At 39.8% G+C, this 27,905-nt stretch overlaps 1 protein-coding gene across 3 annotated transcripts in view; it reads right to left on the reverse strand.

Annotated features, from left to right (window-relative positions):
* LOC130929715 (low-density lipoprotein receptor-related protein 8-like) overlaps window positions 1–27,905 on the reverse strand; it is a 139,857-nt gene extending 111,952 nt beyond the window's left edge. For all 3 annotated transcript variants that reach the window (XM_057857129.1, XM_057857127.1, XM_057857130.1), the window contains exons 1-2: window positions 27,743–27,905; window positions 27,278–27,394 (exon numbers count right to left, since the gene is read on the reverse strand). In XM_057857129.1, coding sequence (XP_057713112.1) covers window positions 27,278–27,394; window positions 27,743–27,809 — 184 coding nt within the window. In that variant the 5' untranslated portion in view covers window positions 27,810–27,905. The remainder of the gene's footprint in view (window positions 1–27,277; window positions 27,395–27,742) is intronic.

The following is a 27,905-nucleotide window of genomic DNA, read 5'->3' on the forward strand; positions in this document are numbered from 1 at the left end:
AAAAAAGCAACAATAGGCATAAGCAATCACATTTGTGGCTCTACAAACTATTGAGGGTTGATTATTATTGCAAACTTTGGGGGGAAATAACTTAAATGAGATAAAAATGTCCTGGTCGGAACCAAAGCAACCTATCTGGTACTGTAAAACCCAAGGGAGCATAATTCATTATCACATTACATGATTGCCGGTCTTCAGAATAATTGCTGCAACACTACAGCATAGACTGAATACATGGGGAGACCGTCTGCAGTGCAGTTCCCTTTGTGTAAGGAAATCTGTGCCACCCTGGATAATAGAACCTATTTTCTGAGGGGATGAACTCTAATGGGAATTAGGAGATTAGCCTTTTAGCCAGAGGAGAAAATGAGACATATCTCTATTTTTTCCCTTTCTTTTCCCACTGCATATCTGTCTTGCAAGGACCTCCCGCCAATAATATGCCAGCCACAGAATGAATTTACAGAAGGACTCTCACTGGCTTTAAGACTGAGGCCTTCAAATAGCCGTGACACGGCACTAAAATGAGGATTATACATTTTCCTCTGCAGATAAAAATTTGCATAACTGTAATACGGCCCGAGGTCAAACATCTTGCTCGAGTAAGTCTGTTCCGAGTAACAAGGCAGCGTGATTAAGACTTGTCTTTGAACAAAACCCAAACATACCTCACACGCACACTTCTGCAAGCAGGCAAAATGACTGTTTTTGCTCTCCACATTTTAAATTGCAAACGTTGTTTTTTTCTGTTGCTTCATTTACAAAAACACAACACACTTGAGTCAGAGAGGATGAGGAAAAAAAGTGATAATTGGCCCAAATAGGAAGTGAGAGGCCTGTTTGTTGCTTTTACCGAAAATGGACAAGGGACTAATGAATTACCTACTAACCATAATGTTACTCTTGATTAGTTTAAATGAATGATCCCTTGTTAAAGCAAAACAAAACGGGCCATTAGATAAAAAAATATACATAAAAAACTGAGATGTGATTGAAAATTTGGCGCTGAAAACTATCAGCCGAAATAGTTAAAAAGGAATTCTTGTTTTTCGGTTAAATGTTTTCAAGACCAAAAGTTTACCACCGAATAGTGTAGGGAGCCGTCGTCTTCTTCTGATGATAAGGGTGTTAAAAAATATCGACTCTGTGATATATTCCGATATTGCATCAAGCAATTCTCATATCGATTACAAATCCATCTGTATCGATCCACACATGTGCGTTTTTGATGGGAATAAACAATACAGTGGCTCCACTTATACTCCTGTCCACTAGTTGGCAGCGCGCGGCTGCCTTGCCTTGCCCTCTTCTGAATAACAACATCTCGCAAGAGTTATCCCGGGTGGCTTCTTTACACTATAGTCTCGTGGCACTTGGCGCCACAGAGCAAAAGTTTCAACATGGCAGAGATCGAGATACATGATGCCCCAAATCACCTTTATAAGTCTGAAATTTGGGCTTATTTCAGCTTTCATTGCAAAAATGGACGAATGGAGTGTGACAAAAGCTACACCATATGAAATCTGTGCAATACAAAAGAAATACTGCTGAAACACCAAGTTATTTTTGGTCTTGTGGCCCTGTGGTGGTTGGTATACCTGGATGCTCAAGCTAATGTTTTGGAGTGCCTTTTTTTTTCTTCTTCTTCTTTTAACAATTGTTTGTTATTAACATGCTATACATTCTTTAAGGTGGCTTTTTTTCATATTTAGTATCATGCATTGAAGCAGGTTTGGACTAAAGCAGATTTGCACTAAAAAACAGAAAATGTTATAATCATAGCTATATGTTCTTCAAAGATAAAACGAAAACATGTTTACGTGAGTGCTGGATGAGGTTTCAAGAACAAATTGGTATAAATATACGTTTATCTCCATTTTTTTTTTTTTTTTTTTCTAAAGTGATCCACAAACATTGCAATAGTCGTCTTAAAGGGTAATGTCAGGATTAATGGGGATCGAATCGAATCGTAACCTGTGAATCGTGATACCAATAGTGCCAAGGCAAAGGGCTTCAATCGGATTTTTTTTTTCTTTTTTTTAATAATAATTAATGAAATTTTTAAAATGAATTGTATACATGTGTATATTTTGACCTTTCGTTTTACGGCTAAGTGTTTCCAATATTCGGTTTCGGCCGAGAATTTTGCTTTCGGTAAATCCCTAATAAAAATAGATGAGGGCTATTTATATTAATTTTCATGCATGAAAAGATTTACTGTGGGGAGAACAAGTATTTGATACACTGACAATGGGAAAACCCATTGGCAGTGTATCAAATACTTGTTCTCCCCACTGTACGTGTAACACCAAGTTTTATTTGAAAAATATTATCCTAAATACAGTGGGGCAAATAAGTAATTAGCCAACCACCAATTGTACAAGTTGTCCTACTTGAAAAGATTAGAGAGGCCTGTAATTGTCAACATGGGTAAACCTCAACCATGAGAGACAGAATTTGGAGAAAAAAAACACATCACATTGTTTGATTTTTAAAGAAGTTATTTCCAAATTAGAGTAGAAAATAAGTATTTGGTCACCTACAAACAAGCAAGATTTCTGGCTGTCAAAGAGGTCCAACTTCTTCTAACGAGGTCTAACGAGGCTCCACTCGTTACTTGTATTAATGGCACCTGTTTTAACTCATTATCCGTATAAAAGACACCTGTCCACAACCACATTCAGTCACACTCCAAACTCCACTATGGCCAAGACCAAGGAGCTGTTGAAGAACACCAGAGACAAAATTGTAGACCTGCACCAGGATGGGAAGACTGAATCTGCAATAGGTAAAACGCTTGGTGTAAAGAAATCAACTGTGGGAGCAATTATTAGAAAATGGAAGACATCCAGTATTTCATATTTCACGCGGTATTTTATGCTCCTGAATGAAATGGACCGCTTGGATGTGTGTGGAGGCGATCAATTTATTCAATTTTTTTAATCATGAAAATGAGTGACTTCCTGGATTGAGGAAGAATGCAAATGTGACGTCAGCCGGGTCACCATTTCACAATACAGCCATTACTATATAGCATGCAAAAGGACTGCAGATTAAGCTGGTTTTGCGGATTAATTTGTTTATTTTTCGCATCACGCCAGCCCAATGTGCTGCAGGCTTTTGTTGCTGCACCAGGGAGAGGCGTTGGAGCCTTTTTGGGTTTCAGAATGTTCCCGTTCATGGCGGGGAATGGCCAAAACAAGTCCGACAACTGTGGGACCATTGGATCGATGAGAAAGTGAGTAAACTACGTGTTTTGTATTATGTCAAATACTGGGATCATGGCCCACATTTTAATAAGGAGGTGGCTTGCATTTTGTGGGTGACAATACTCCCTGTCCACCAAGAGAGCGTCTATTCGCACACTCCGCTTGGTCCCCTTCGCGTGCCCGCCCACATAGCGCTTTCCTCAGCTTGGCCCCGAGGAGCCCCCCGCTCCGACGTAGGCTGGTTTGTCCACCGAGAATGCGCTATTTTCTTCATTCATTCTCTCTGCCTGCCCACCAGGGCAGCAGCAGAACAACGAGCCGTAACTTACTCGCAGCAGGGGCTGGCCGATCGGTGAAGACAATCAACCCCACCGCCGTGTGTGACATGAGTCGGGGTAGTTTTGTATTCGAAAGGCGATAAAAAGACTTTGAAAAGCCGCTCGGTTCGGGTTAGTTTGTCGGCTAGCTGTCACACCTCTGGTTTGTTTACGCTCTTTCGTCCGTCTCCCGGGGCGGGGAAATGACAAAAGCCAACTAACTCCGGTGGCATTAAATAACGTTCGTGAGGTGCAAGAAGTCAGCAGTTTTAACCATTAAGCAGTAATTTTGCCCTAATATTTCATAATAATAATATTTCATATTCCATTTAGCCCAAGACTGTTATTCGTCATGACCATACCATTTATTTAGCAATTGGGGAAAAATACTTAGATAAAAAGAATATCCAGTAAAAATATTGGAGTTGAGGGATTTAAACAACAATGACATTTTGCTGCTCTGTCGCATTTTCCTCTTTCTGAATCGTTCCCCTTAATGGGCTGAGCTCAAAATCAGCTGAAATCGTTACCCTGCCAACGTCATCATCCAGCTGAGGACGCTACAGCACTATAATGACAGGCGGGGCTAAACGGCAGATTAAAAGACTAATTTCTTGACATCTGCGCTTTACCATATTGTTGTATATAGTGGAATCGTGTCAAAACATGATTTTAATTCACATAATAATGCTATTTAAGATTTTTTTATGCTGTTACAGGCACTTTAAGTGACTGGATGAATAAGCAATTTTCATGAAGCCACATTCAGCCTTATTAGGCTTATTAATATTTCCGACATGTCTGTCTGCTTTTCTGGATGTGGTTGCACAAAAACCTGATTTACTATAGAAAGCTAGCAATGTTATTCCTCTGAAAATTCACTTCCTTTGACGGTATCATTTCTGTGGCTTAGGATATGGTAGGTTCTTTTGAAGGTATGTGTAAATCTTTTTCATTACTTGAATTTGTCGCATTGGGGGGCAGACAGCCTTCCTTTGAATCACACTAGCAAGCTGGCACATTAATGTCACGATATGAAGGGATTGTCTACAATAAGGGATGTTTACAAAAAAACATGATACAAATTTGTGGCGGATTTTCTTGGATTTACTTCTTGTGTTTGCATTCATGTCAGAAAGGTGTACTTCATAAAGCTCTTCGTTATTTTTGGCAGCTGTATAAAGTCTGATTGGTCTAGTTTTCATGCTCAGATTGTGACCTTGTTGCCATGGTGATTGTTCTCCCTAAATCTCCGGGGATCATGAGCTATATTCTTCTCTGTTCTGTTCTTTACATACACAATGGCACCCCATGGCATGTGGCAGATTGTGACCCACCCTCAGAGTTGGCCTATCTGACGAAGCTGTTTTTCTATGAACTGTGTATTTCTTCTGATCTACATCACAACTACACAGTACTCAGCCCGAGTGATGAATTGAATGCATGAATTAAATCTTTTTTTTTTCCCCTAATCAAGGACGATTAAAAAAAAATTAATTCAGATTTTTTTCTTTCTTTTTGCGGGTCATTTTTTGCCTTTATAAAATACGTAGAACATGAACATTATTGTTTATTGCTTTATGGCAGAAATTGAAAAGCAGACAGGCCTTCACTCACCAGGAGTGTCACGATCGAAGTGCTGCTTGTTACTTAAAAACTGGGGCGATAGCAGGAAAAGGAATGAGGTCTGTTAAAAAATATATATATATATATTCATATTAGGGTGTAACGGTATATGTATTTGTATTGAACCGTTTCGGTACTGGGTGCTCGGTTCGGAACGAAGGCGTACCGAACGAGTTTCTGACATAACGTAAAGTGCTGTCAAATTTAGCGCGTTAACGGGCGGTAATTAATTTTTTGAATTAGTCACGTTAAAATATTTGATGCATTTGACGAAAGCACGGAATGCCCGCTCATGCATCCCATATTCCCACTGTTACGACCCACGGACGGTTCGCTCAGGGCGTAACATAAAACAAGCTACGCACACAAGTTGTAAGTGGACACAAATTTATTCACACAAGTCGAACTCGCAATGAACAAAATATACAAAATGCAGAAGAAGCTGGCTTCAGCGTAAGCCCAGGCCAAAACAACAAACAAAAAGAAACTACACTTAAACCCCACCCGCTAAGTAAACCCTGATCGTAAAAAGGAAATAACAAGACAGCCACTACCCTGTAGGGGTGCACGATATCCATTTTTTGAAACCGATACCGATATCGATAACTTCCTGCTCCTCAAGGCCGATACCAATACGATAACCGATAATATATATATAATTTTTCAATGTATATTCACCTGAGTTTTTGAACACCTGTAGGTCAAAAATACTAGTGGTTGATTCAGCTTAGATTTGCCTTTGACCGAACCAGAATTTTCATGATGACATGAACATTATTATAATGAACAAAACAAAGCCAGTAACAAAACTTTGCATACTGGAAAAACAGGAGTGGAGACAAACGCACAAATCCCATTCCGACACCGTGCCAAAAATATTCTTAATAGGGACAATAATATATTATGTTATCGATTTATTGGGATGACGTCATAATTCCTATTATCGGACCGATAATTATCGGACCGATAATTATCGTGCACCTCTACTACCCTGGGTTCTACACTAAACAAAACAGGTTGAACGAAAACGGCAGTTTAACTCTACTGCTGCGGTGCTCTTATTTACAGTGGTGAACAAAAAACGATCCAATAACAAATGAACACAAAATACCTCACCGAAAAAACAAAAATAGCGATCAAATGCACAGGTGAATGAATGGCGAGCAAACAGCTGGCGAGGAGGTACGCGGCACGTATGCTGTCAAATGCGAACTCTGAGTGTTGACTGTAAAATGACAAGCGGTCAGATGACTTTTGTTAATGCTGCCTTTATTTGGTTAACAAGATTCAGGCACAATACAACACACACGCGGGGATGCGAGCTCAAACTACCTTGTATCGGCTTAGCTGCCGTAAAGCAAGTGTCGTTATTGCCGCATATGTAAACAAAGCGCTGCACAATGGATACATGACAGACAGCGGCTAGTTTTTGAAGTTGGCACCCTTCCTCGGGTGCCCCATCAGCGGCGGCGACGTCGTCTGCCCGTCCAGCGTCAATCAGAGTAAGTCACGTTGGGAGGGGAGGCAGCCAGCTGGTGGACGCGATGATCAGCTGACTGACAGACTCAAAAAAGATAACAATTAAACGGCCAGGGCCGTCGCACCCCTCAGAAGTGCAGTGAGCAGCGTGGGTAACGGTTAAATGTAAACATGGAAGAAAATCAGGTTGGCCCTCTGGGTGGGGAATTCGAATTAACATAAAATATAGATGGAAAAACTCTCAGAAAATGTAATTAAGTTGGTTTGCCTCAGCGACTGGCTAGAGGATGAGTAGGGAAGAGGGTCACATTTATGTGTACACTACACACACTTTGCACACATTATAAATAATACTGTTTTTGTTACTGTTCTAAGGCTCTGTTGTGTGTTTGTTTTTGCAGAGAAAAAGAAAATGTCTTCAACAGAAAGAATGTTAATGTTAATGCCATCTTGTGGATTTATTATTATAATCAACAAATACGGTACTTATGTACAGTATGTTGAATGTATATATCCGTCTTGTGTCTTATCTTTCCATTCCAAAAATAATTTACAGAATAAAAATGGCATATTTTAGAGATGGTTTGAATTGCGATTAATTACGAATAATTAATTTTTAAGCTGTGATTAACTCAATTAAAAATTTAAATCATTTGACAGCCCTAATAATCCTAATAAGTTAATATGAGAAACTTGAAAGTGTCCAGTGTTGCAACTGTTCAATTTTGCACATCAGATTTTTTTTTTAAAGAAAAAGTCTTAGCGGTTATTTATTTTTATTTTGTTTTTCAAAATATCAACATTTCAGAATATTGTATTTTCTATTTTTGAGCAGAATTCTAGCTTTGTATAGCCTAATGTTCCTATTGTTGAAAGCACAAAAGTGTGTAATAAACAACTAGCACATTCATATTTTGCATTTTGTTTTCTTACTGTACCGAAAATGAACCGAACCGTGACTTCAAAACCAAGGTACGTAACGAACTGAGATTTTCGTGTACTGTTACACCCCTAACATATATACATATGGACCCAACTGTAATTGGGAAGAATGGAGAAAAGTATTTGAAGTTGATAGTAACGATTGTGTCAAGTGTGTCTAATGAAATGTAACTCTTATATCAGCCAGCTGCATTTGAATGAATGCATTCTAGCTGTGAGTTATTAAATAGAATATTCAATTAGAATTCGTTGAGGGCTGCAATGAACGATTATTTTCATAATCGATTAATCAGACGATTGATTAAACGATTAATCGATTAATCGGATGAATGCCACTTTTTTCAATTACCTTCACAATTTACCTTGGAGTTGTTTTCGGCATTATTATAAGTAACAATGAAGACAAAATGGATGACTATTTCCTTCAAAAATAATATTTTATTACAGCTTCCTGACTTAACTGTAGTCTACAACTGTATCGATTATCAAATTCGTTGGCATCTAATTTATTAATCGATTTAGTCGATAAGTTGCTGCAGCCTTATTAAGAAGCTAGTTAAGACAGACAGATGTCCAAAAATTGGCAAAAATGTGAATTGCTGTTTTCCAAAGTAAAAGCAGATTTTTGCTCATGTCCTACTTTGACTTAAAAAAAATATATTGAAGAAAGCTGATAATACTAACAATAGAGAATGTATACGTATGTTTTCAATAATTTAGACAAGTTTTAGGTGAAGAAGGTCCTAAGCAATTAATTGGTTATCAATGTAGTTGTCGATTCATTTGCTAATCGATTAGTTGTCTATTAATCGATTCATTGTTGCACCTGTAGTTGCCTTTGTTTATTTGTGTGGTTATTACATTTTATTTGGGGGCTGTCTGCACAAATAGGGAGAGTGAGAGGACGGACATAGCAATAACGTGTCTTCAACATTTATACAAAACTTGTTTTGAGTTTTTTTCTGTCATTCGTACTTATTGTGTCCTTTATAAAGTAAGGAGGAAAGAACTGAAACAAATTATCAATGATCGTGTCGTAATTAAAAAAAAAAATAAAATAATTAAAAATTTTTATTTTGAGGCCATATCGCCCACCCTTGCCAATTACACCGCCAAGCACACTCAAAATCAATGACACTGCAGCAACCCTCCTCTCTGCTCCCTTTCCTGACCCACAAGATCCTCAAAAGATCTTTCCTTTATATAGCACTGTTTTTTCTCTTTTCTTCTCTGGGAATAATTCACAGGAGGGTTCAGCATTTTCTGTGCATAATACAGAGCGCTGAAAATCCACTCATTCTGTTATGCTTGTCCATGTACATCAAGTGTTTCAATGAACGTGTTAGTAGTCTGAAGCCCCTGTAAGCGTGGGCGTGTGCATGAGCGCGTGCATGCTGTATTCATGTGCGCGTGCAATTGTCCGGTAGATAACCAGTTTGAGCATATCCATCTCCAGGCAGAGCTTAGCAGCTCAACTTTGATCACAATGTCCTCAAAGCGTAAGAGGTCAGGAGAAACTCATCTGCCTGCAAACGTTTACCATAACTTCATATCAGCACATTTTCTTTCACTTCTAAGGGGAAAAAAATCTCTGCTAAACTTCTGAGCTCTGACTTCAGCATCAAGGCACACTTCAGGGAAAGGGTCAACATATGAGTAGTTTTAAAGCTTTAAACTTTTTCTTACACTTTACACATCCACAATCTTTGTCAAAAGTAGGGATGGGAACCGAGTACCGGTTCCTATAGAGAATCGGTTCTGTGTGTTTCAATTCCGTAGAATCGTTTGGTAATTTCTCTAACAATTCTGTTATAGATTCCAACCAGCACGATTTACATTGCGCGATTTACGAATTATACGCACGCACAATTCAGCTAGAGCTGTCACGACTATATTTCAATGTGACCGGCATTGTCAGATTGAGCAAAGAGGAAGAAAGTGGGCGAGCGAGAGAGAGGGAGCGAGATCGGTGAGTACGCGGGTAGCGCGGAGTTCAGTGGCTGCATGCCCCACATTTTTGTTTTAGTCATTAAAGTATCCATAAAGAGACATCCGACGCCTCTATGTGTTTTTATGCACGCCGCCGCCTTCCTGAGGAGGAAATCGGACGAACCGACGACAACGAGCCAAGTGAATCACCGGTTCACTCTTCACTACGGCAAAGAGTTGAAAACACCGCCAATTACCAAAAAGGGCAGAATTGGTGACACGTGAAAGTGGCATAAGGCCAAAATAGCGGACCAGAATAGCCAGAGCCTGGAATTATTTCAAGGAAAATTTGGAGGGTGCCACTGTGTGTACTCTTTGCTAAGCTGAGCTCGCATGCCACTGTAGCACGTCGGCTATAAACGAACATAATTTTATAATTTTCAAAGACAACAAGAAACAACAAGCTAGCGGATTGTAAGTTGCGTTTTTTTTCTCTCATATTTTGGCTGTGGGTACGACTTATGTGTGAAATTATTAACACATTATGATATCATTTCACATGTTATTTTGGTGTTTTGGAGTGACACTGATGGTTTGGTAAACTTGTTAGCAAGTTCTTTATGCTATAGTTATGTGAATAACTCTTAATAGCTATGGCCACGTTCGCGTTCTGCCTTTGGCATTGTGTGTTTAATTGTATTATTGACTTTTTTTTAGATTGAAATGCATGCTTTTAGTTTGTGGCGCTTTCACGCCCACGTGGGGGGCACTCGCACTTGTTTACATGAAGAAGAGCACTCACACGCCAGAAGAAGACGGACAGCTACGTAGCTGCGAGTGAGTGGGCGAGTTAGCGGGAGAGAAACACGGCTGCGAACCTACGTTCATTGTTTATGCTTTTAAAATATCTCTACAGAGGCAACGCCTGTGTGTATCATCTTTTCTGTTGTTGTTGTATGTTTTCCACCCGCGATCGGACACTTAGAGCCAGTTGTGTAGTTGTTTGAACGATAAGCTAATGCTAGCGAATGAATGCTAACCATTTATGTCATTGCTGTAAGAGCACTTAATTATCATTTATTTACGTTGATGCGAACCTGTTTGGTATCGAGGACCAAATTGATTCAGCAAATTATACGGACGTCCAGCTTCGTTATTTGGGAGTTCGCTGTATAGCCAGGACCGAGCGGTAGCGTCCTGGTGAGGACATTATATCCGCATTTCGTTGTTCATGCACTGTACACTGTACATTTATTCAGCATGTTGTTCTCTATTGTATTTTTATATTAAATTGCCTTTCAAGATGACATATCTGTTCTATGTGTTGGATTTTATCTAGTAAATTTCCGCCAAAAATGCGACTTATACTCCGGTGTGACTTATACAGGGTGAAAAAAAAGTTTACACTGCCATAATACAACTTAAATGCCATGTTTATTCAGCTTAGAATTAGAATTGAATCACAAATTATACATTATTGTAAAGAACATGTACAGTACACTCTATTTTTCAATGTGTCCTCCCTTAAGTGTCACAACAGCCTCCAGGCGCCTGCGGAACGCTTCTTTATGTAGGATGCTGTCATCTTTTCCCAAGATCGAATCGATAAGAGAATCGATAAAGAATTGAATCGTTAATCAATATCGATAATGGAATCGGAATCGTAAAAATCCTATCAATTCCCATCCCTAACCATAAGTCCAGAAAGATCACGTATCCTACCTGAAAAAGCAGACATGCTTATTTTTCTGCAAAAAATTGTTAATTTTGCACATTTGCACTACCCACTGTTCTGTTGTATTTGACAGTATTTATCTTTTTTTATATTATTATTTTTTGGTGCTATCAGCTCATATGAGGATTTTTTATTTCTATTAGAAAAATGTTTCAGTAAAATGTTACACATTCTTGTCTATTTGCCACAGTTACATACTGCCACAGTTAACATCGAGGCTTTGGGCCTCTTTTGACCTCGTTGTGAGTTTGTAAGGTTGTGACTTTTGATTAAACAAACTAGATGCAAATCAAAATGTTTGTTCTTCTTGTTCCCGAAATGAGAATCGATAAGAGAATCGATAAAAAAATCGAATCGTTAAGCAATATCGATAATGGAATCGGAATCGTAAAAATCTTATCAAATCCCATCCCTAGTCAAAAGTACATTAAAAATGAGTGGAAAACTGTCCGACAGTGTTTGAAAAAGAACCTTTTAAAGTTGGGATTCTCAGCTTTACTCATAAGAAAATACAGAAACTTTCATTAATAATTCTGGTGTTTTGCGTATAATAACTACTGACTTTCATGATGCAGGTCTTTTAAAATGGGCATCTATTGTGATGTTGTGTAATTCTATCACAATGTTGTTTCTGTGACTCGATGTGACATGAATAAATCAACAAGATTCACTGATGCACTGATAAAACAAGAGCCTGTGAGCATTGCTTATTGTGCTCCAGACATTTACTCATCCATCCAATTCACAAGCCTGCATGTACCCGTTCATGCCAATGCCTCCATCTCTGCCCTGTCTTTAGGCAGGCAAACACTCTGTGTGATAAATGCGTGTACACATTCAGAAGGCAATAATAGCACACACACAGTCATTCACAACATCACCAGTGCTGTCAGCTAAAATGCACACGCACGCCTTTTAAGTCGTAAGACATTTTCTGTAATCTCCTGCATGAGAAAACACAAAACAAATGGTGCTCTCCCCAAAAAAGAAAATGTAACGGCCAGAGTTGTTTGCATTTACACAGCACTTCCCACTGGGACCAGCTTTTGCAAATGCAAATGGGACCTTTAATTAGGAGTCAAAAGTTTTGAACACATGTAGCCACTAAAAATCACTAATGAGATGAAAGAAATCATGGGGGGCAAAGCTAGAGCTTAAATCTATCGCTGGCCAAAAAGTGGGGAAGTTGAAGGGAAAACGGGGGTGAAAGTTAAGCTCTAAAACTGTTCAGTTGTTAACATATTAAAATTTTAAATGAGCAAAAACTGATTGAGGCTGCTGTCCCGAGGTGCGAAAAAGTAAAATTTTAAATTTCTTGAGTTTTTCATTTTCATCGAAAACAATGTCTATTGACATTGTTTTCGAATTACATATACTGTAATTTACCATTTTCATTTCCATGCTTTTATTTTGAAATGTAGCCCTATTTTATTAGGTAAATTGTAAGATGTTTATCATTCATTGAAGAAAAGTTTCAGAAAAGCACAAAAATACAAAATGTAAAAATTATGAGACCATCCCATTCGGGTAAGAAACTAAATAAATAAATATTTGTATAAATATACCACAAATTTTGCTATGGTATTTTCTTTACAGTAAATTTATCAGCACAATAGTCGTATATACAGTTGGGCAAATAAGTATTTCGTCAACCACTAATTGTGCTAGTTCTCCCACTTGAAAATATTACAGAGGCCTGTAATTGTCAACATGCGTAAACCTCAACCACGGGAGACAGAATTTGGAAAAAAAAAAAAAAGAAAATCACACTGTTTGATTTTTAAAGAATTTATTTACAAATCATGGTGGAAAATAAGTATTTTGTCAATACTAAAAGTTCATCTCATTACTTTGTTATGTACCCTTTGTTGGCAATAACGGAGGCCAAACGTTTTCTGTAACTCTTCACAAACTTTTCACACACTGTTTCTGTTATTTTGGCCCATTCCTCCATGCAGATCTACTCTAGAGCAGTGATGTTTTGGGGCTGTCATTGGGCAACACGGACTTTCAACTCCCTCCACAGATTTTCTATGGGGTTGAGATCTGGAGAATGGCTAGGCCACACCAGGACCTTGAAATGCTTTTTACCAAGCTACTCCTTTGTTGCCCTGGCTGTGTGTTTGGGATCATTGTCAATCTGAAAGACCCAGCCACATCTCACCTTCAATGTCCTTGCAGATGGAAGGAGATTTTCACTCAAAACCTCTCGATACATGGCCCCATTCATTCTTTCCTTTACACAGATCAGTCGTCCTGGTCCCTTTGCAGAAAAACCGCCCCAAAGCATGATGTTTCCACCCCCAATCTTCACAGTGGGTATGGTGTTCTTCGGATGCAATTCAGTAGTCTTTCTCCTCCAAACACGAGAACCTGTATTTCTACCAAATACAGTGGTACCTCTACATACGAATTTAATTCGTTCCAGGACCTTGTTTGTAAGTCGAAATGGTCGTATGTCGAGCAGGATTTTCCCATAGGAATACATTATAATTCCATTAATTCGTTCCAAAGCCTAAAAACATACACTAAATTCTTAATAAATACTGCTGGCACTGTTACAAATGGCAATTAAACATAGAAAAACAAATAAGTTATAAATAAATAATTCAGAATAATATAAGAAGAAGAAGAAGAATTAATAATTATTCCTGAAAATAATGTAACGAATCGGATTCTAATATGGCGGACACTTTTTACTGTCCCTGAACGCACCGCGAAGGTGACGTCTCCAGTGAGATAGGTCGGTGCGGTAGAGATAATACTTTCGTTTTCCTGAGAGCAGTCAACTGCTTAAGACAATGAGCGTTTTGTGTTGGATAAGTTCTTAAATAAATGATAAAAACGTGACAAAGCTGGCGATTTCCTTGGCAATGTTACCACAATAATAATTGTCACCTTAACTTATAAATAGTGGCGAACGGTGGTCATAAGAGGATCATGGAGCTGTATTGTTGAGCCAGTTCAGGGACGCGCACCCCAAGCTCATATTTTTCTATAACTTGCATCTTCATTTCAAAGGTAAGCATCACTTTTTTCCTTGTTTCTCCAACTGTATCAACTTTTTTTGAAAACTGTGTTGATTTCTCACATAAGAAAATCCACCGTGGGTTCGTTTGCAGTGCTGTCATGTCGTCGTATTTCGAGCAACTCGTCGGATGTAGAAACAAATGGCGGCTCAAATTTTACGTCGGATGTCGAAAAGATCGTGTGTCGAAGTGATCGTATGTAGAGGTACCACTGTAGTTCTATTTTGGTTTCATCTGACCATAACACATTCTCCCAGTCCTCTTCTGGATCATCCAAATGCTCTCTAGCAAACCGCAGACGGGCCTGGATGTGTACTTTCTTCACGTCTGGCAGTGCAGGATTTGAGTCCCTGGCGGCGCATTGTGTTCCTGATTATAGCCGTTGTTACTGTGGTCCCAGCTCTCTGTAGGTCATTCACTAGATCCCCCCATTTTTGCTCACCGTTCTTGTTATCATTTTGACACCACGGGGTGAGAGCTTGCATGGAGCCCCAGATTGAGGGAGATTATCAGTGGTCTTGTATGTCTTCAATTTTCAAATTATTGCTCTCACGGTTGATTTATTTACACCAAGTGTTTTATCTATTGCAGATTCAGTCTTGCCAGCCTGGTGCAGGTCTAAAATTTTGTCTCTGGTGTCCTTCGACAGCTCTTTGGTCTTGGCCATAGTGGAGTTTGGCGTGTGACTGACTGAGCTTGTGGACAGGTGTCTTTTATACCAATGATGAGTTAAAACAGGTGCCATTAATACAGGTAATTAGTGGAGCCTCGTTAGACCTCGTTAGACTTCGTTAGAAGAAGTTAGACCTCTTTGACAGCCAGAAATCTTGCTTGTTTGTAGGTGACCAAATACTTATTTTCCACTCTAATTTGGAAATTCTTTAAAAATTAAACAATGTGATTTTCTGTTTTTTTTTTTCTCACATTCTGTCTCTCATGCCTTGCCAAACTTTCTCCCAACATTACTGCTTCCAGACATGCTTTATTCCGCTGTACTCGGTAATTCCAGCTCCAATATCGTATCTTAAAGTTGCTGCAGTTAAAAAGCTTGTAGTTAGATCTCGGATTGAACTGACGATCCACCGCGAGGCTGGCTACCACCTTCAGCCCCATACTCTCGGCCGCTCCCGGGTAGAACGATGTAGTCTCAGTATATGACCATCAACGTACAGTAAGTGTTGCTGTGAGGCACATCAACTTATCTTCACTTGCCTAACAGCGTTTTCCACCTATAAACAAACGAACAAAAAACTTTAACACTTGCATTTATGCTGTGCCATCCAACACGTACTGATTTGCAACAGGCTAGCAGCAGCAGCAGTAGTTGTAGTAAATAGTATAAAAGATCATCATAATTAAAATCATTATCGTAATATCAATAACAACAGTAACAAGTTTTTTCATGCGCCAGATTTTAGGTTTCGTATTTTTGGAGCACATACCTTCGATAACACAGCAGTAGCATGACTAAACAAACGCCCGGGACCCGCAATACATGTACAGCCTGCATTTTCGATGTCTCCCTCCGGTTTTACCAGCACCCATGGTTGTGGTCCGGAGCATTGAGGCACTGCCTTGGTTCTACATCCGCCTTCATGAAGACAAAATTCTCGTGTTCGTGTATGAGGACACATCCAACTTTGTGGCTTTGCAGGTACTGGAATGCCTCTGAGCTTTTCAGGTTCCTGATGGCGTTTCCATCCACTGCCATAGAGTCAATAAAATACAATACTATTGTACTTGTGGTCACCCTCGGCCACTTCTTTATGTTGTATTCCCATGTCGAGGTGGCAGAAGGATGCGGTATTTCCAAATCGTGTTTGTTCAGGGTTTTTAGTGAATGATGCAACTCCAGCGCCATTAAAGTCAATGGTAAAAAAATTGAAAACAGAAGTGGCGTGCAGACATAAGGAAGTAAAGCGGAAGTACCTCGGAAACTGGACTACAGTGCCTTGCAAAAGTATTCGGCCCCCTTGAACCTTGCAACCTTTCGCCACATTTCAGGCTTCAAACATAAAGATATAAATTTTTTATTTTTTGTCAAGAATTAACAACAAGTGGGACACAATCGTGAAGTGGAACAAAATTTATTGGATAATTTAAACTTTTTTACCAAATAAATAACTGAAAAGTGGGGCGTGCAATATTATTCGGCCCCCTTGCGTTAATACTTTGTAGCGCCACCTTTTGCTCCAATTACAGCTGCAAGTCGCTTGGGGTATGTTTCTATCAGTTTTGCGCATCGAGAGACTGACATTCTTGCCCATTCTTCCTTGCAAAACAGCTCGAGCTCAGTGAGGTTGGATGGAGAGTGTTTGTGAACAGCAGTCTTCAGGTCTTTCCACAGATTCTCGATTGGATTCAGGTCTAGACTTTGACTTGGCCATTCTAACACCTGGATACGTTTATTTTTGAACCATTCCACTGTAGATTTGGCTTTATGTTTTGGATCATTGTCCTGTTGGATGATAAATCTCCGTCCCAGTCTCAGGTCTTGTGCAGATACCAACAGGTTTTCTTCCAGAATGTTCCTGTATTTGGCTGCATCCATCTTCCCGTCAATTTTAACCATCTTCCCTGTCCCTGCTGAAGAAAAGCAGGCCCAAACCATGATGCTGCCACCACCATGTTTGACAGTGGGGATGGTGTGTTCAGGGTGATGAGCTGTGTTGCTTTTACGCCAAACATATCGTTTTGCATTGTGGCCAAAAAGTTCAATTTTGGTTTCATCTGACCAGAGCACCTTCTTCCACATGTTTGGTGTGTCTCCCAGGTGGCTTGTGGCAAACTTTAAACGGACTTTTTATGGATATCTTTGAGAAATGGCTTTCTTCTTGCCACTCTTCCATAAAGGCCAGATTTGTGCAGTGTACGACTGATTGTTGTCCTATGGACAGACTCTCCCACCTCAGCTGTAGATCTCTGCAGTTCATCCAGAGTGATCATGGGCCTCTTGGCTGCATCTCTGATCAGTTTTTCCTTGTCTGAGAAGAAAGTTTGGAAGGACGGCCGGGTGTTGGTAGATTTGCAGTGTTCTGATGTTCCTTCCATTTCAATATGATGGCTTGCACAGTGCTCCTTGAGATGTTTAAAGCTTGGGAAATCTTTTTGTATCCAAATCCGGCTTTAAACTTCTCCACAACAGTATCTCGGACCTGCCTGGTGTGTTCCTTGGTTTTCATAATGCTCTCTGCACTTTAAACAGAACCCTGAGACTATCACAGAGCAGGTGCATTTATACGGAGACTTGATTACACACAGGTGGATTCTATTTATCATCATCGGTCATTTAGGACAACATTGGATCATTCAGAGATCCTCACTGAACTTCTGGAGTGAGTTTGCTGCACTGAAAGTAAAGTGGCCGAATAATATTGCACGCCCCACTTTTCAGTTTTTTATTTGTTAAAAAGTTTAAATTATCCAATAAATGTTGTTCCACTTCACGATTGTGTCCCACTTGTTGTTGATTCTTGACAAAAAAAATTAAATTTCATATCTTTATGTTTGAAGCCTGAAATGTGGCGAAAGGTTGCAAAATTCAAGGGGGCCGAATACTTTTGCAAGGCACTGTATATTTGTCAGGCTACGTCTACACTGAGACGGGTGCCTTAAACTTTAAATTCATCATACTATACGGCATGTCGGCTACACTAATGTACCTCTTGTCCAGATATTTTATTCCGCAAACTAGAGAGCCAGCTAATATCTTAAACGGAGGATACCCAGTTTAGTGTATCCGCCGGCTACTCGTGTAAAAATCTGACCAAACGGAAGTGACATCACGGAGCATGCCATCGCAATTTTTTGTGCGGCATAACAGCATCGTAAACAATAGAGGCGAATGGTACAGACGCTGCCTTCCTGCTCCTCTTTTTACAACTGAAAGAGCTTGTAAATTTTACACTTGAATATGTCCTGAGAAGACATTGAACAACGCCAAAAAACTATAAGCATAAGAGGTGAGCCGCGCGGACGATGACGTCACACACGAGGCTGCTCCTTTTTGCGCAGTCGTAGTCTGCACAAATGCAGGCGTCCCTTGCAGGAGCATGGCGTTTATAAAACAGAGGACAGGTATAAAATATTGTCCGAATTACAAGGCAAAAAAATTATCCGTCCTTGTGTAGACGTAGCTGGCGACTTCAGTGCACGCAGAGTCCGACAGTGTATGAAAAAGTAGCAACCTTGTACATGGCTAAACTGCGTTCCACACTATTCAAGAATCTAGTCAACTATTCACTATAATTACAGCCCATTGCCATGTTGTTAATTGACCAGGACGAAAGCGGAAACAGAAGAAGAAAAGTTGTTGGGACACCCCTCTGTTCATGAAAAAATTTGTACGCTCCATCAGCCGCAGGGAGTTAAGACACGTAAGGAAGTAAATAATGCAATCTTGTGCTCTCTTTTTGATTTACTTTTTTTTTTTTTTTTTTTTGGGGGTGCTGCCACCGACATGTTGGGAATGCATACTACATCAGCAAATTTGGAGGTTTCACACACTTTTGAGCTTCCGTGTGCACGCATTTTCCCCCACACATAGTGGTCGTGTAAACGCGGAATTAAAATAACGGCAAAATGCCACTTTTGCATTATTGCATATGATCGTTGTCGTGTAAACCTGGCCTTAGCATGAGATTAAATTTATTTTTATATGAGGCCAACAACGCAAAACAAACCCTTCGGAAAAAGCGTTCTGGAAAATCCACGATTCAGGAGAAGTAATGAAGCAAGAATGTCCTCTTTTTAGGCATTAGGTTAAATGCATTGGAGAGGGGAATGAAGGCAAAAGGTTGATCGAGGCTGAGTGAGGTTTTATCCCCGCCCATTAATTCCACTCGTTCTCTTCTCTCTCTCACTCTGCATCTTTGCTAAAATGACATGCACTAATCCGAGTTAACAGCTCAATTGGAGTCCCAGACTTCCTAATGATCACTTTGGGCACCCCCATCCAGTTCAAGTAGGCCAGAGGGGCTAACCAAGTAAACAAACACAACTGTGTCCACTTCACTTGTTGACAGTGGACCAACAGAGGATGAAATGGAGCGACACAGCAGATGCCAGTTAATGCTGTTTACAAGAGCCGCAGCATCAGTGGAAGATCGGCACTGTTTGCCATTTCAAAGACATTCCCCACCACACTGATATATAGACTACAGAATGTTGCTTCAATAAGTTTGCAAAGAAACAAAGACATAAACCTGGAGATCCTGATATTGCGGCAGACTTGATTTCAGACGTGGCTTTGCCTTCAAAGCAGCAAAACACCAAAGACAGAAAACCATTGGAGATTATTGCTGACTCTGACCCCCTGCAGATGCAGATGTTAAATTCATGAAGACCAATGAAGCAGATCGTTATCAGAGCTAAAGATGAGAGAAAAAAGGGTGACATATGTAGATCTTAGAGGCACACACAGTGAAATACTTCAACAATCATGACGAGAATAACGAAAGAATATACAAATAATGGAAATTGAACTTTGTAAATTCAAGACATATTTTTTGGGGGGGGCAACGAAAATCAAACTCACCAAATTAAACTGACAAAATACAAATGAGGTATGACTTTATCAGATTGAGTGTAATTTGAGTGTTCACTGACATCGATTGTTTCGCTATTTATGTTTATCTGAGCATGCAACTGGTCCGGACTGGTGTGCATTAACAATTGTCAGTGCGATTATGAATGTATGGGTGCATGCAGAGACGGGAAGGTCAGTGGGGAATTTCAGTTGGAATGATGGGGGATGGTGCGGTGGATGGAGCGATATGAGTGCCGTCTGGGGGTGGTTTAGTGGGGAATGGGGGGGGGGGGTGAGTGACAACATGAAGGATAGAGGATGCATGGAGGAAAGCATTAAAAGCATTCGTTATCTTCATATCTGCTCTGATGTGCACTATACTTTATCAAAGCTTTAGCACACACTCTCACCAACCACAATATTAGTACTCCTGCACAATATAAAAACCAATTGACAATTATTATCTTCAATGAACCTAATCATTCCTAATCAACGACGTAATTTCGCTTTTTGAAAATCTAACTCCCTACGTGCACCGTTGCCCCGCAAAAGACATGTTGCAGCGATTCACACTTGACTGCACTTGCCTACATGTAGGATCAGAAAGGATTCACTGCAGCAAACACCTAAGAATCCCTTTGCGTCATATGAACACATTTACTGAGTCGCCAAACCTGTCAGATAAGCAAACAGTCAGCTCCTCTGGACCAGCAAGGACCACTTGCCTTATCTGTGTGTTCACGCTGATCTATGATGAGGATGGGCAAAAAGAAAAGACGTGACTTTAAGTGCAGACCAGTCGTGTGCATTTAAAGTGTAGTCTTTTGTAGTCGTGTGGCACAACTGCATTTTAGTGAAAACAGGAGGAATTTATTGTGTGCACATGAGGATGGAAACAAAAACATAACAGATTTGCAAAATATTTTGATGAGCTTTTTGTGAAAAGAAATATAAGGAAGAACAGGGGTTTTCTTGAGAATGTTTTTAGATTTCGTTAAGACCTACAAGTAGTTGTTTCTTTCTGAAAACAGCCAAAACAATAGTTTAAGAAATTTTTTAAAATAAACATAGTTTGGGATTGCTTTTGGCAAAATGATCACATGATTAGGGACATCAGCACACTTCATGAGTGGCACACCTTCCCGGAACTCACATCAGTCAAGCAGTGTTGTATTTGGCAGCCCTTTTAATTTTCCTACTCTTATACCCCTTTCCCACTGGCCAAAAAACCCATGTCAACCCACTAACAATCGGCTTTAGGTGGCAGTGGGAAAGGTACAGCGACCCGCCTCAACCCTTGTCAATCAACCCGCGTTAAAATCACCTCGGCTCTGATCGTCATGCAGTGTGAAAGCAAAACCCCGGGTCAACAGTAAAACACCCTAATCTACGTGGTGACATAGGCTCTTAAGTGATGCGTCATAACAACGTGCCAGTCGCCTCCCATTTAACACACCCCACAACCGTAGTTACGTCGATGCGTATACGTCGATCAAACCAAAATTCACGTCGCCTACGTTGCCTCATCACAAGCAGAGTGTTGATCCTTTGCTGTATTTCGACCATTTTGAGGGCAGTAAAAAGCATGAAAACAGAGAACACAAACGGAAAGGAGGCTTCCATGTTGCTCTGCAGTGTTTACTTCCATGAATTGAATGAATTCGGTTGCACTTTTCGACGCGCATCTTAGCGTGGTGAGGTCACATAACCTTACGCACAGCTGAGGAGGGGTGGGAGGTTAGACGGGTGAAAAAAAAAAAAAGACGCCTTTTTTTGCCACTGGGAAAGGTGCCAAATGCCAAATGCTTTTGGGTTGCATCGGCTTGGAAAAAACGCGCGTTGACCCACTAGTTTCAGTGGGAAAGGGGCATTAGTCATTTGGACGATAATACTCATTAGTCTTAGTCATATTTTTGTCATCTCCAAATGTGTTTGTCTTCGTCTAGTTTTTGTGACAAGAACTCAAGAATTATTTTGTCTAGTTTTGGTCGACGTTTATTCAAAATGTATTCGTCTGTAAAATTTTTAAAAATGTACTCAAAAAAATTAATAAAGCTTTCAAACTATTTCGAATGAACATTGACAGACGAGCACATATTGTAGCGTCTACAAGGACAACGCCAGGTTGAGGATCATACAGCAAAACAGTAAGATATTTTCAATGAATTATACCCACCTGGACGCCACGAACTGTATGTAAACAAAAGTTGTCCGACCGTTAAAGAGGACACTTTCCATTAGCATTAGCCTAGTGTTAACGTGAAAGCTATGCTAATGCTACGAGTTACATTGAGTGTGTGATGATCACTTAACACAGACCTTTAAAGGCTACAGAAAAAATGCATATCCTCTCTGGCAAAAGAGGAAAACAAATCTTACCGTATTTGCAAGCCCAGAGACTAGAGAGCAGCAGGACGTCACATGAGTGACACAACCAGACACTGCTAACTACACATAAAAATGTCAACATTGTGAACACTCAAAGTGGAACGATATCGAGGATGTTTCCTTTTGGTGCGCTGCTGGCAGCTTTTCTTCTGATTGTGCCAGGTGGGACAGTGATCGCTGGGACGGTCCTTATGAAGGACCTAGCGACGCCAGTCCCCCAGGCCATGAGTCCACAACCGGAATGGCGATGCAACCTACTACGAAGCTGCGCAACCTTGAGATGAATGTTCGTCGGAAAACTGCGACGAGGATTAAGTCGACAAAAGGAGGGTGGCGGACACAGCCTACCATCGGTCCTCAGCTATTCCCTATCTTCTGGATCGAATCAACTGAATAAACTAACTACTGAATTATAAAGTAATCTACCGTATCTAATCAACATAAAGAGCACATTGTCACGATCGGCAATGGACTATTGGGAAAATGAACAATCAGAGGGGATGGTTACTATAAAAAAAAAAAATAAAAAAAACTTGTAATCACTACGAAATCTGAATGTCAAAAATTGATATTTGATATTTTCTGCGTCCTATATGGTATACTGGGAGACGGGTTTCAATAAGCTTCGGCTTCTCCCGTCAGCCCTTTTCTTTTCGGGTTGAATTAATTGTAAACACACATAAATGCTGTATTTTTGTTTGGATTTGTCATTCCTGAAGGGAAAAATAAATAAATAAATAAATAAATAAATAAAACATGTGACGGAAACTATTGTGCATTTTCGTTTCGTTGTAGTCTCGTCAAAGGAAAATTGGCATTAGTCTCGCCAAATCACGTTTTTAGCACGTTATCGTCTCGTCATTGTCAATAAATTATTTGTTCGTTGACGAAATATTTTCATTATAGTCATCGTTGACGAAAACAACACTGCAGTCAAGTCACTTGTAGTGTTTACATGGTGTTCGTGTGGTAACAGAAATTCATTTTCTGATTTTGACGGTTTATACATTGTAAATAAAAGCCAGTATTTCCAGGAAGTGGACGCCCTTAGTACGGGCGGACATTTTATAAATGCCGGTACAATTTTAGCCAATCAAGTGCGAGTAACCCAGATTGCCTGCCCTTCCTCATGACATCATTAAGACTCAGTCGTTATCACAAGCACCTATGCTTGAACTCATCAGTGTGCATATATGTGAGTATGGCTGGCATTACAAAATAGCTGTGCTCATAAGTGGTGTGATTTTTTGTGTGTGTGTGTGCGTTTTTAATATTATTTTCTCCATTATCAGAGGTCTGAGAATCTCACCATTTGCAAACTTATATAATGCGAGCAACCGCCTTTCACAGTGTCATTTATCCTGGGTGTTGTCTGTCTCTTTGAAGCACATTTTGAAATGTATATGGCATGCTGTCAGGCTCCAAAATGCTGCTGTCATTGTAATGAACAGCTAAAATGACTGTTATTATCTGTTTAATTTCTTTTCATTTTATCTATTCATCAACGACATCGCACAACAAATGTGTTGCACAGACCAGAAATAGCTAAAAGATAATTTTCATCTGTAGTCCCTGGGCAGAAGCAGTGACAGTGATCTTCAGTATAAGATCTCTAATATCCTAAAAGGTCACGTCAGCATCATCAAAACGTTGTTGGATGTATTCACTCGCAACAAAAGCTCATCCACAATTTCTTTTAATATGTGAAAAGGGAATTGTAACAGAGCCTCGCATGCTTCAGCTTTTGAGAAGTGAGTAGAGCACATTAATGTGACTAGAAACATTAAATTCTGCCACCAACCTGTGAAAACCTAGATGTGTAAAAAATTTAATTTGACTAGTGAATCCACACTTGCAGTGTTGAATGTGTGTTACTTTTGCGGGTTTACTCTATTATGTACTATTTTTTGCTTTGTTGTAAAGCACTTTGAGGTCCTCTCAGGTTTTTGTAAAGGGCTCTATACATTTGAATTTGAATGCAAAGAAATGTCATTTATTTATCTGACTACAGTCTCTGTTTTGACCTCAGTTTGACAAGTGGTTTCTATGATGACGGCGTCATGCCCGATGTCATGCTGCATTACATCTGTGCCAAGCACAAACCACCTATGGCGCTAGTAACAGAACGAAATGGATGTTTGTGTCCAAGGAATCGGTATTGCGGGGTAGGAGGACATCTACACTTGGACCAGAAAACCGACATAAAATGACATTTTGTTATGTTCAACAAGCAAAGCCTGTAAACTGTGGTGGTACTTTGTGTGGTGTAAATGCCATGTAAACGAGGCCAATATTGCCATGAAGATCAGGTCAGGCACCAAGATTGTGTGTAGAGCTCCGGGCAAACGGGCACACGGGTACACATGGGTAGAAAGAGTATGCATGCATGTTTGCATATGAGGAGGTGCAAGATTTCCTCCTGAGCCATAATTAACCCAGACACAAAAGAACAGAGCTGTAAGGAAAACATGTGACGCGCATCTTGGATTCAGCTTTGGCACTACTTCAGTGCTTCTTCAGAAAATGTAGGCCACTGGCTCTTCGTCAGAAAGAAAACTGGAATCCCATTTTCTTCATGTAGACGCCATAGTCAAGATACTTATTGAGTGTCTGTACACCACGCAATCAGGGTTGGCTATTTTATAACTAAAGTAGCCTCGGTAATTTACGCTTCTTTGTGCAAAAATGAAATTACCTTAAAAAAGACCTATTAAAAATGCCGGGAAAGTCCATTACAATTTAAAATACTGGAAATCCTCAACATGAGCAGACATAATTTGATTGCATTCAGGTCTGATGTTCTAGACCAGATGTGCAACATTTAGGCAAGAGATGTACAGTGGTATGAAAAAGTATCTGAACATTTTGGAATTTCTCACATTTCTGCATAAAATCCCCATTAAATGTGATCTGATCTTTGTCAAAATCAAACAGATAAAAAAAAAGTGTCTGCTTTAACTAAAATCACCCAAACATTTAATATTTTGTCCCCCCACCCCACCACTTTGACAGTAATACCTTTAACCAGACGCTTCCTGTAGCTGCAAATCAGTCTGGCTGCTCTGGCACATCGATCAGGACTAATCTTGGCCCATTCTTCTCCACAAAACTGCTGTAGTTAAGTCAGATTCCTGGGATGTCTGGCATGAATCGCTGTCTTTATGTCATGCCACATCATAGCAGTGGGGTTCAAGTCTGGACTTTGACTTGGCCACTCCAGAACGTGTATTTTGTTCTTCTGAAACCATTCTGAAGTTCATTTACTTCTGTGTTTTGGATCATTGCCTTGTTGCAGCATCCATCTTGTTAGTTTCAGTTCTCTGACAGACGGCCTCAGGTTTTCCTGCAAAACATCCTGATAAACTTTTAAATTCATTCTTCCATTAATGATCGCAAGTTGTCCAGTCCCTGAGGCAGCAAAACAGCCCCAAATCATGATGCTCCCTCCACCATGCTTCACAGTGAGGATGAAGTGTTGATGTTGGAGAGCTGTTCCATTTTTCCTCAGTACATGATGTCGTGTGTTACTCCCAAACAATTCAACTTTAGTTACATCAGTCCACAAAATATTTTGCTAAAACTTCTGTGGCGTGTCCAAGTGCCTTTTTGCGAGCATTAAATGAGCAACAATATTTTTTTAGACAGCAGTGGCTTCCTCCATGGAGTCCTCCTGTGAACACCATTCTTGGCCATAGTTTTACAGACACTCTAAGTTTCTTTTTTACCTCTCTGAGTATTCTGCGCTGAACACTTGGCGTCATCTTTCGTGGACGACCACCCCTTGGGAGAGAAGCAACAGTGCTAAACTCTCTCCACTTGTAGACAACTTCTCTGACTGTCGATTTATGAACATCCAGACTTTTAGAGATGGTTTTGTATCCTTTCCCAGCTTCATACAAATCAGCAATCCTTGACCGAAGGTCTTCAGACAGCTCTTTTGACAAGAGCCATGACGCACATCAGACAATGCTTCTCATCAAGATATTTTTTACCAGGTGTGTTTTATAGTGGTCAGGGCAGCTTTAAATCACTCATCAGTGATTGGGCACACACCTGACTTAAAATGTTTGGTAAAAATTGGTTTCAATTGTTCTTTAAGTCTCCTTAGGCAGAGGGTTCACTTACTTATTTTGCCCTCTTTCATTGTTTGCATGCTATCCTCATTAAAATGAAAACCTATAAATGTTTGGGTGGTTTTAGTTAAAGCAGACACTTTATTTTCATTTGTATGATTTTAACAAAGATCAGATCTCATTTCATGGTGATTTTATGCAGAAATGTGAGGAATTCCAAAAGGTTCAAATACTTTTTCTTTCTACTGTATCAAAAAGCAAATTCTATTTTTATAAAGGTTATAGTCCTACAGTTTCCACTGATGAAAACATATCCTATGTAATGTCAAATTTCAACAGTCATGCTTATTTGCACAAACTCATTCGCTGACTTGACAGTGATAGATATATACATTTTAATTTGAAGACGGCATTGGTATATATATTTTTTTTAACGAAAGGATTTATGAATAAACTTTGACCTCAGAAACCTTCAATTCATCTTTCATGACAAAATAGTTTAAAAAATGAAATCCATTCATAATTCAGAAGCAGAAATGTAAATCATAACTGTATTTCATATGTAAATCTAATGGTGTGAAATGTTTTAAAACTCTCCCACTGAATGTGAATCCCCTTTAATGTTTTCATCAGCTTTTCATCATAAATATAAAAAAAATAAGTGCATGTTTACCCATAGCATCTGTGGTAATAAAGCATTGGTGTGTCAGCGCCCGGTCGAAGTTGGTTCATTAATCAAAGTTTTTGCTGTTTTGTATCTTCATTCTTCATTCAAAACGACCGAGTCAAATATTCAAAACACTGGATATGTTTTCATTGGTTTCTTCGATAGGCCAACGCTATATTGCAAAATAAACTCATCATCTCAGGCCATCTTTTCACAGTTCATAACCTTGAATCTCCTCAAACTCCTCACTGATTGCAACTGGATATCAAATACATTTGCAGATTTGGAAATATCGTCAAAAAGCACATAATCTGTTCATTTCAACAAGAATGTCACATGATGACGCGACTACTTACGGCAATTTTCTTCATCACTGTTGTCTGAGCAATCGTCGTCATCATCACACCTCCACAGGGTGGGTATACACCTTTTGTTGGTACACTGAAACTGTCCATCCTCACACTCCTCTGTCACTAGGGGGGCACAGCAAGAGGGGAATCAGTGTCCAGATGGACGAATAACTGTCATTTGCAAATGAATGCCTAATTAATATGCAGCATGCATGACGTGAGGCGGCGTGTTCTGTCATAAACAAACAGTACTTTTGTGCGTAAAGGAGTTTAAGTAGTAGGAAAGCTAAATCGGCATCAAGCTAAAAAAAAAAAAAAAAAAAAATAGGCCATAACAAAGATTCCTTTCGGAATGTCAGCCAACAGACGACACATGACACACGCGTTAGCATCCTCGTGCGCTCAGCTTCATTCATCATCCATGCACACACACACGCCACCGTTCAACATCCTTTAACGTCACACACTGACCTTCTGAGGTGAGAAACCTCGGCACGACCGCGTAAAAAAGTAACAATATCCTCACGTCCGTCCACATTTCCGGAGGGAGTAATACGACTCATTCACGTCCGTGAGACAAAGACCGGCATAAAAAAATGCTTGAAGTGAGGCTGTCTCTGCTGTTGTACGACCT

Source organism: Corythoichthys intestinalis, chromosome 14 (genome assembly GCF_030265065.1).
Source record: "Corythoichthys intestinalis isolate RoL2023-P3 chromosome 14, ASM3026506v1, whole genome shotgun sequence".
NCBI classification, from domain to species: domain Eukaryota; kingdom Metazoa; phylum Chordata; class Actinopteri; order Syngnathiformes; family Syngnathidae; genus Corythoichthys; species Corythoichthys intestinalis.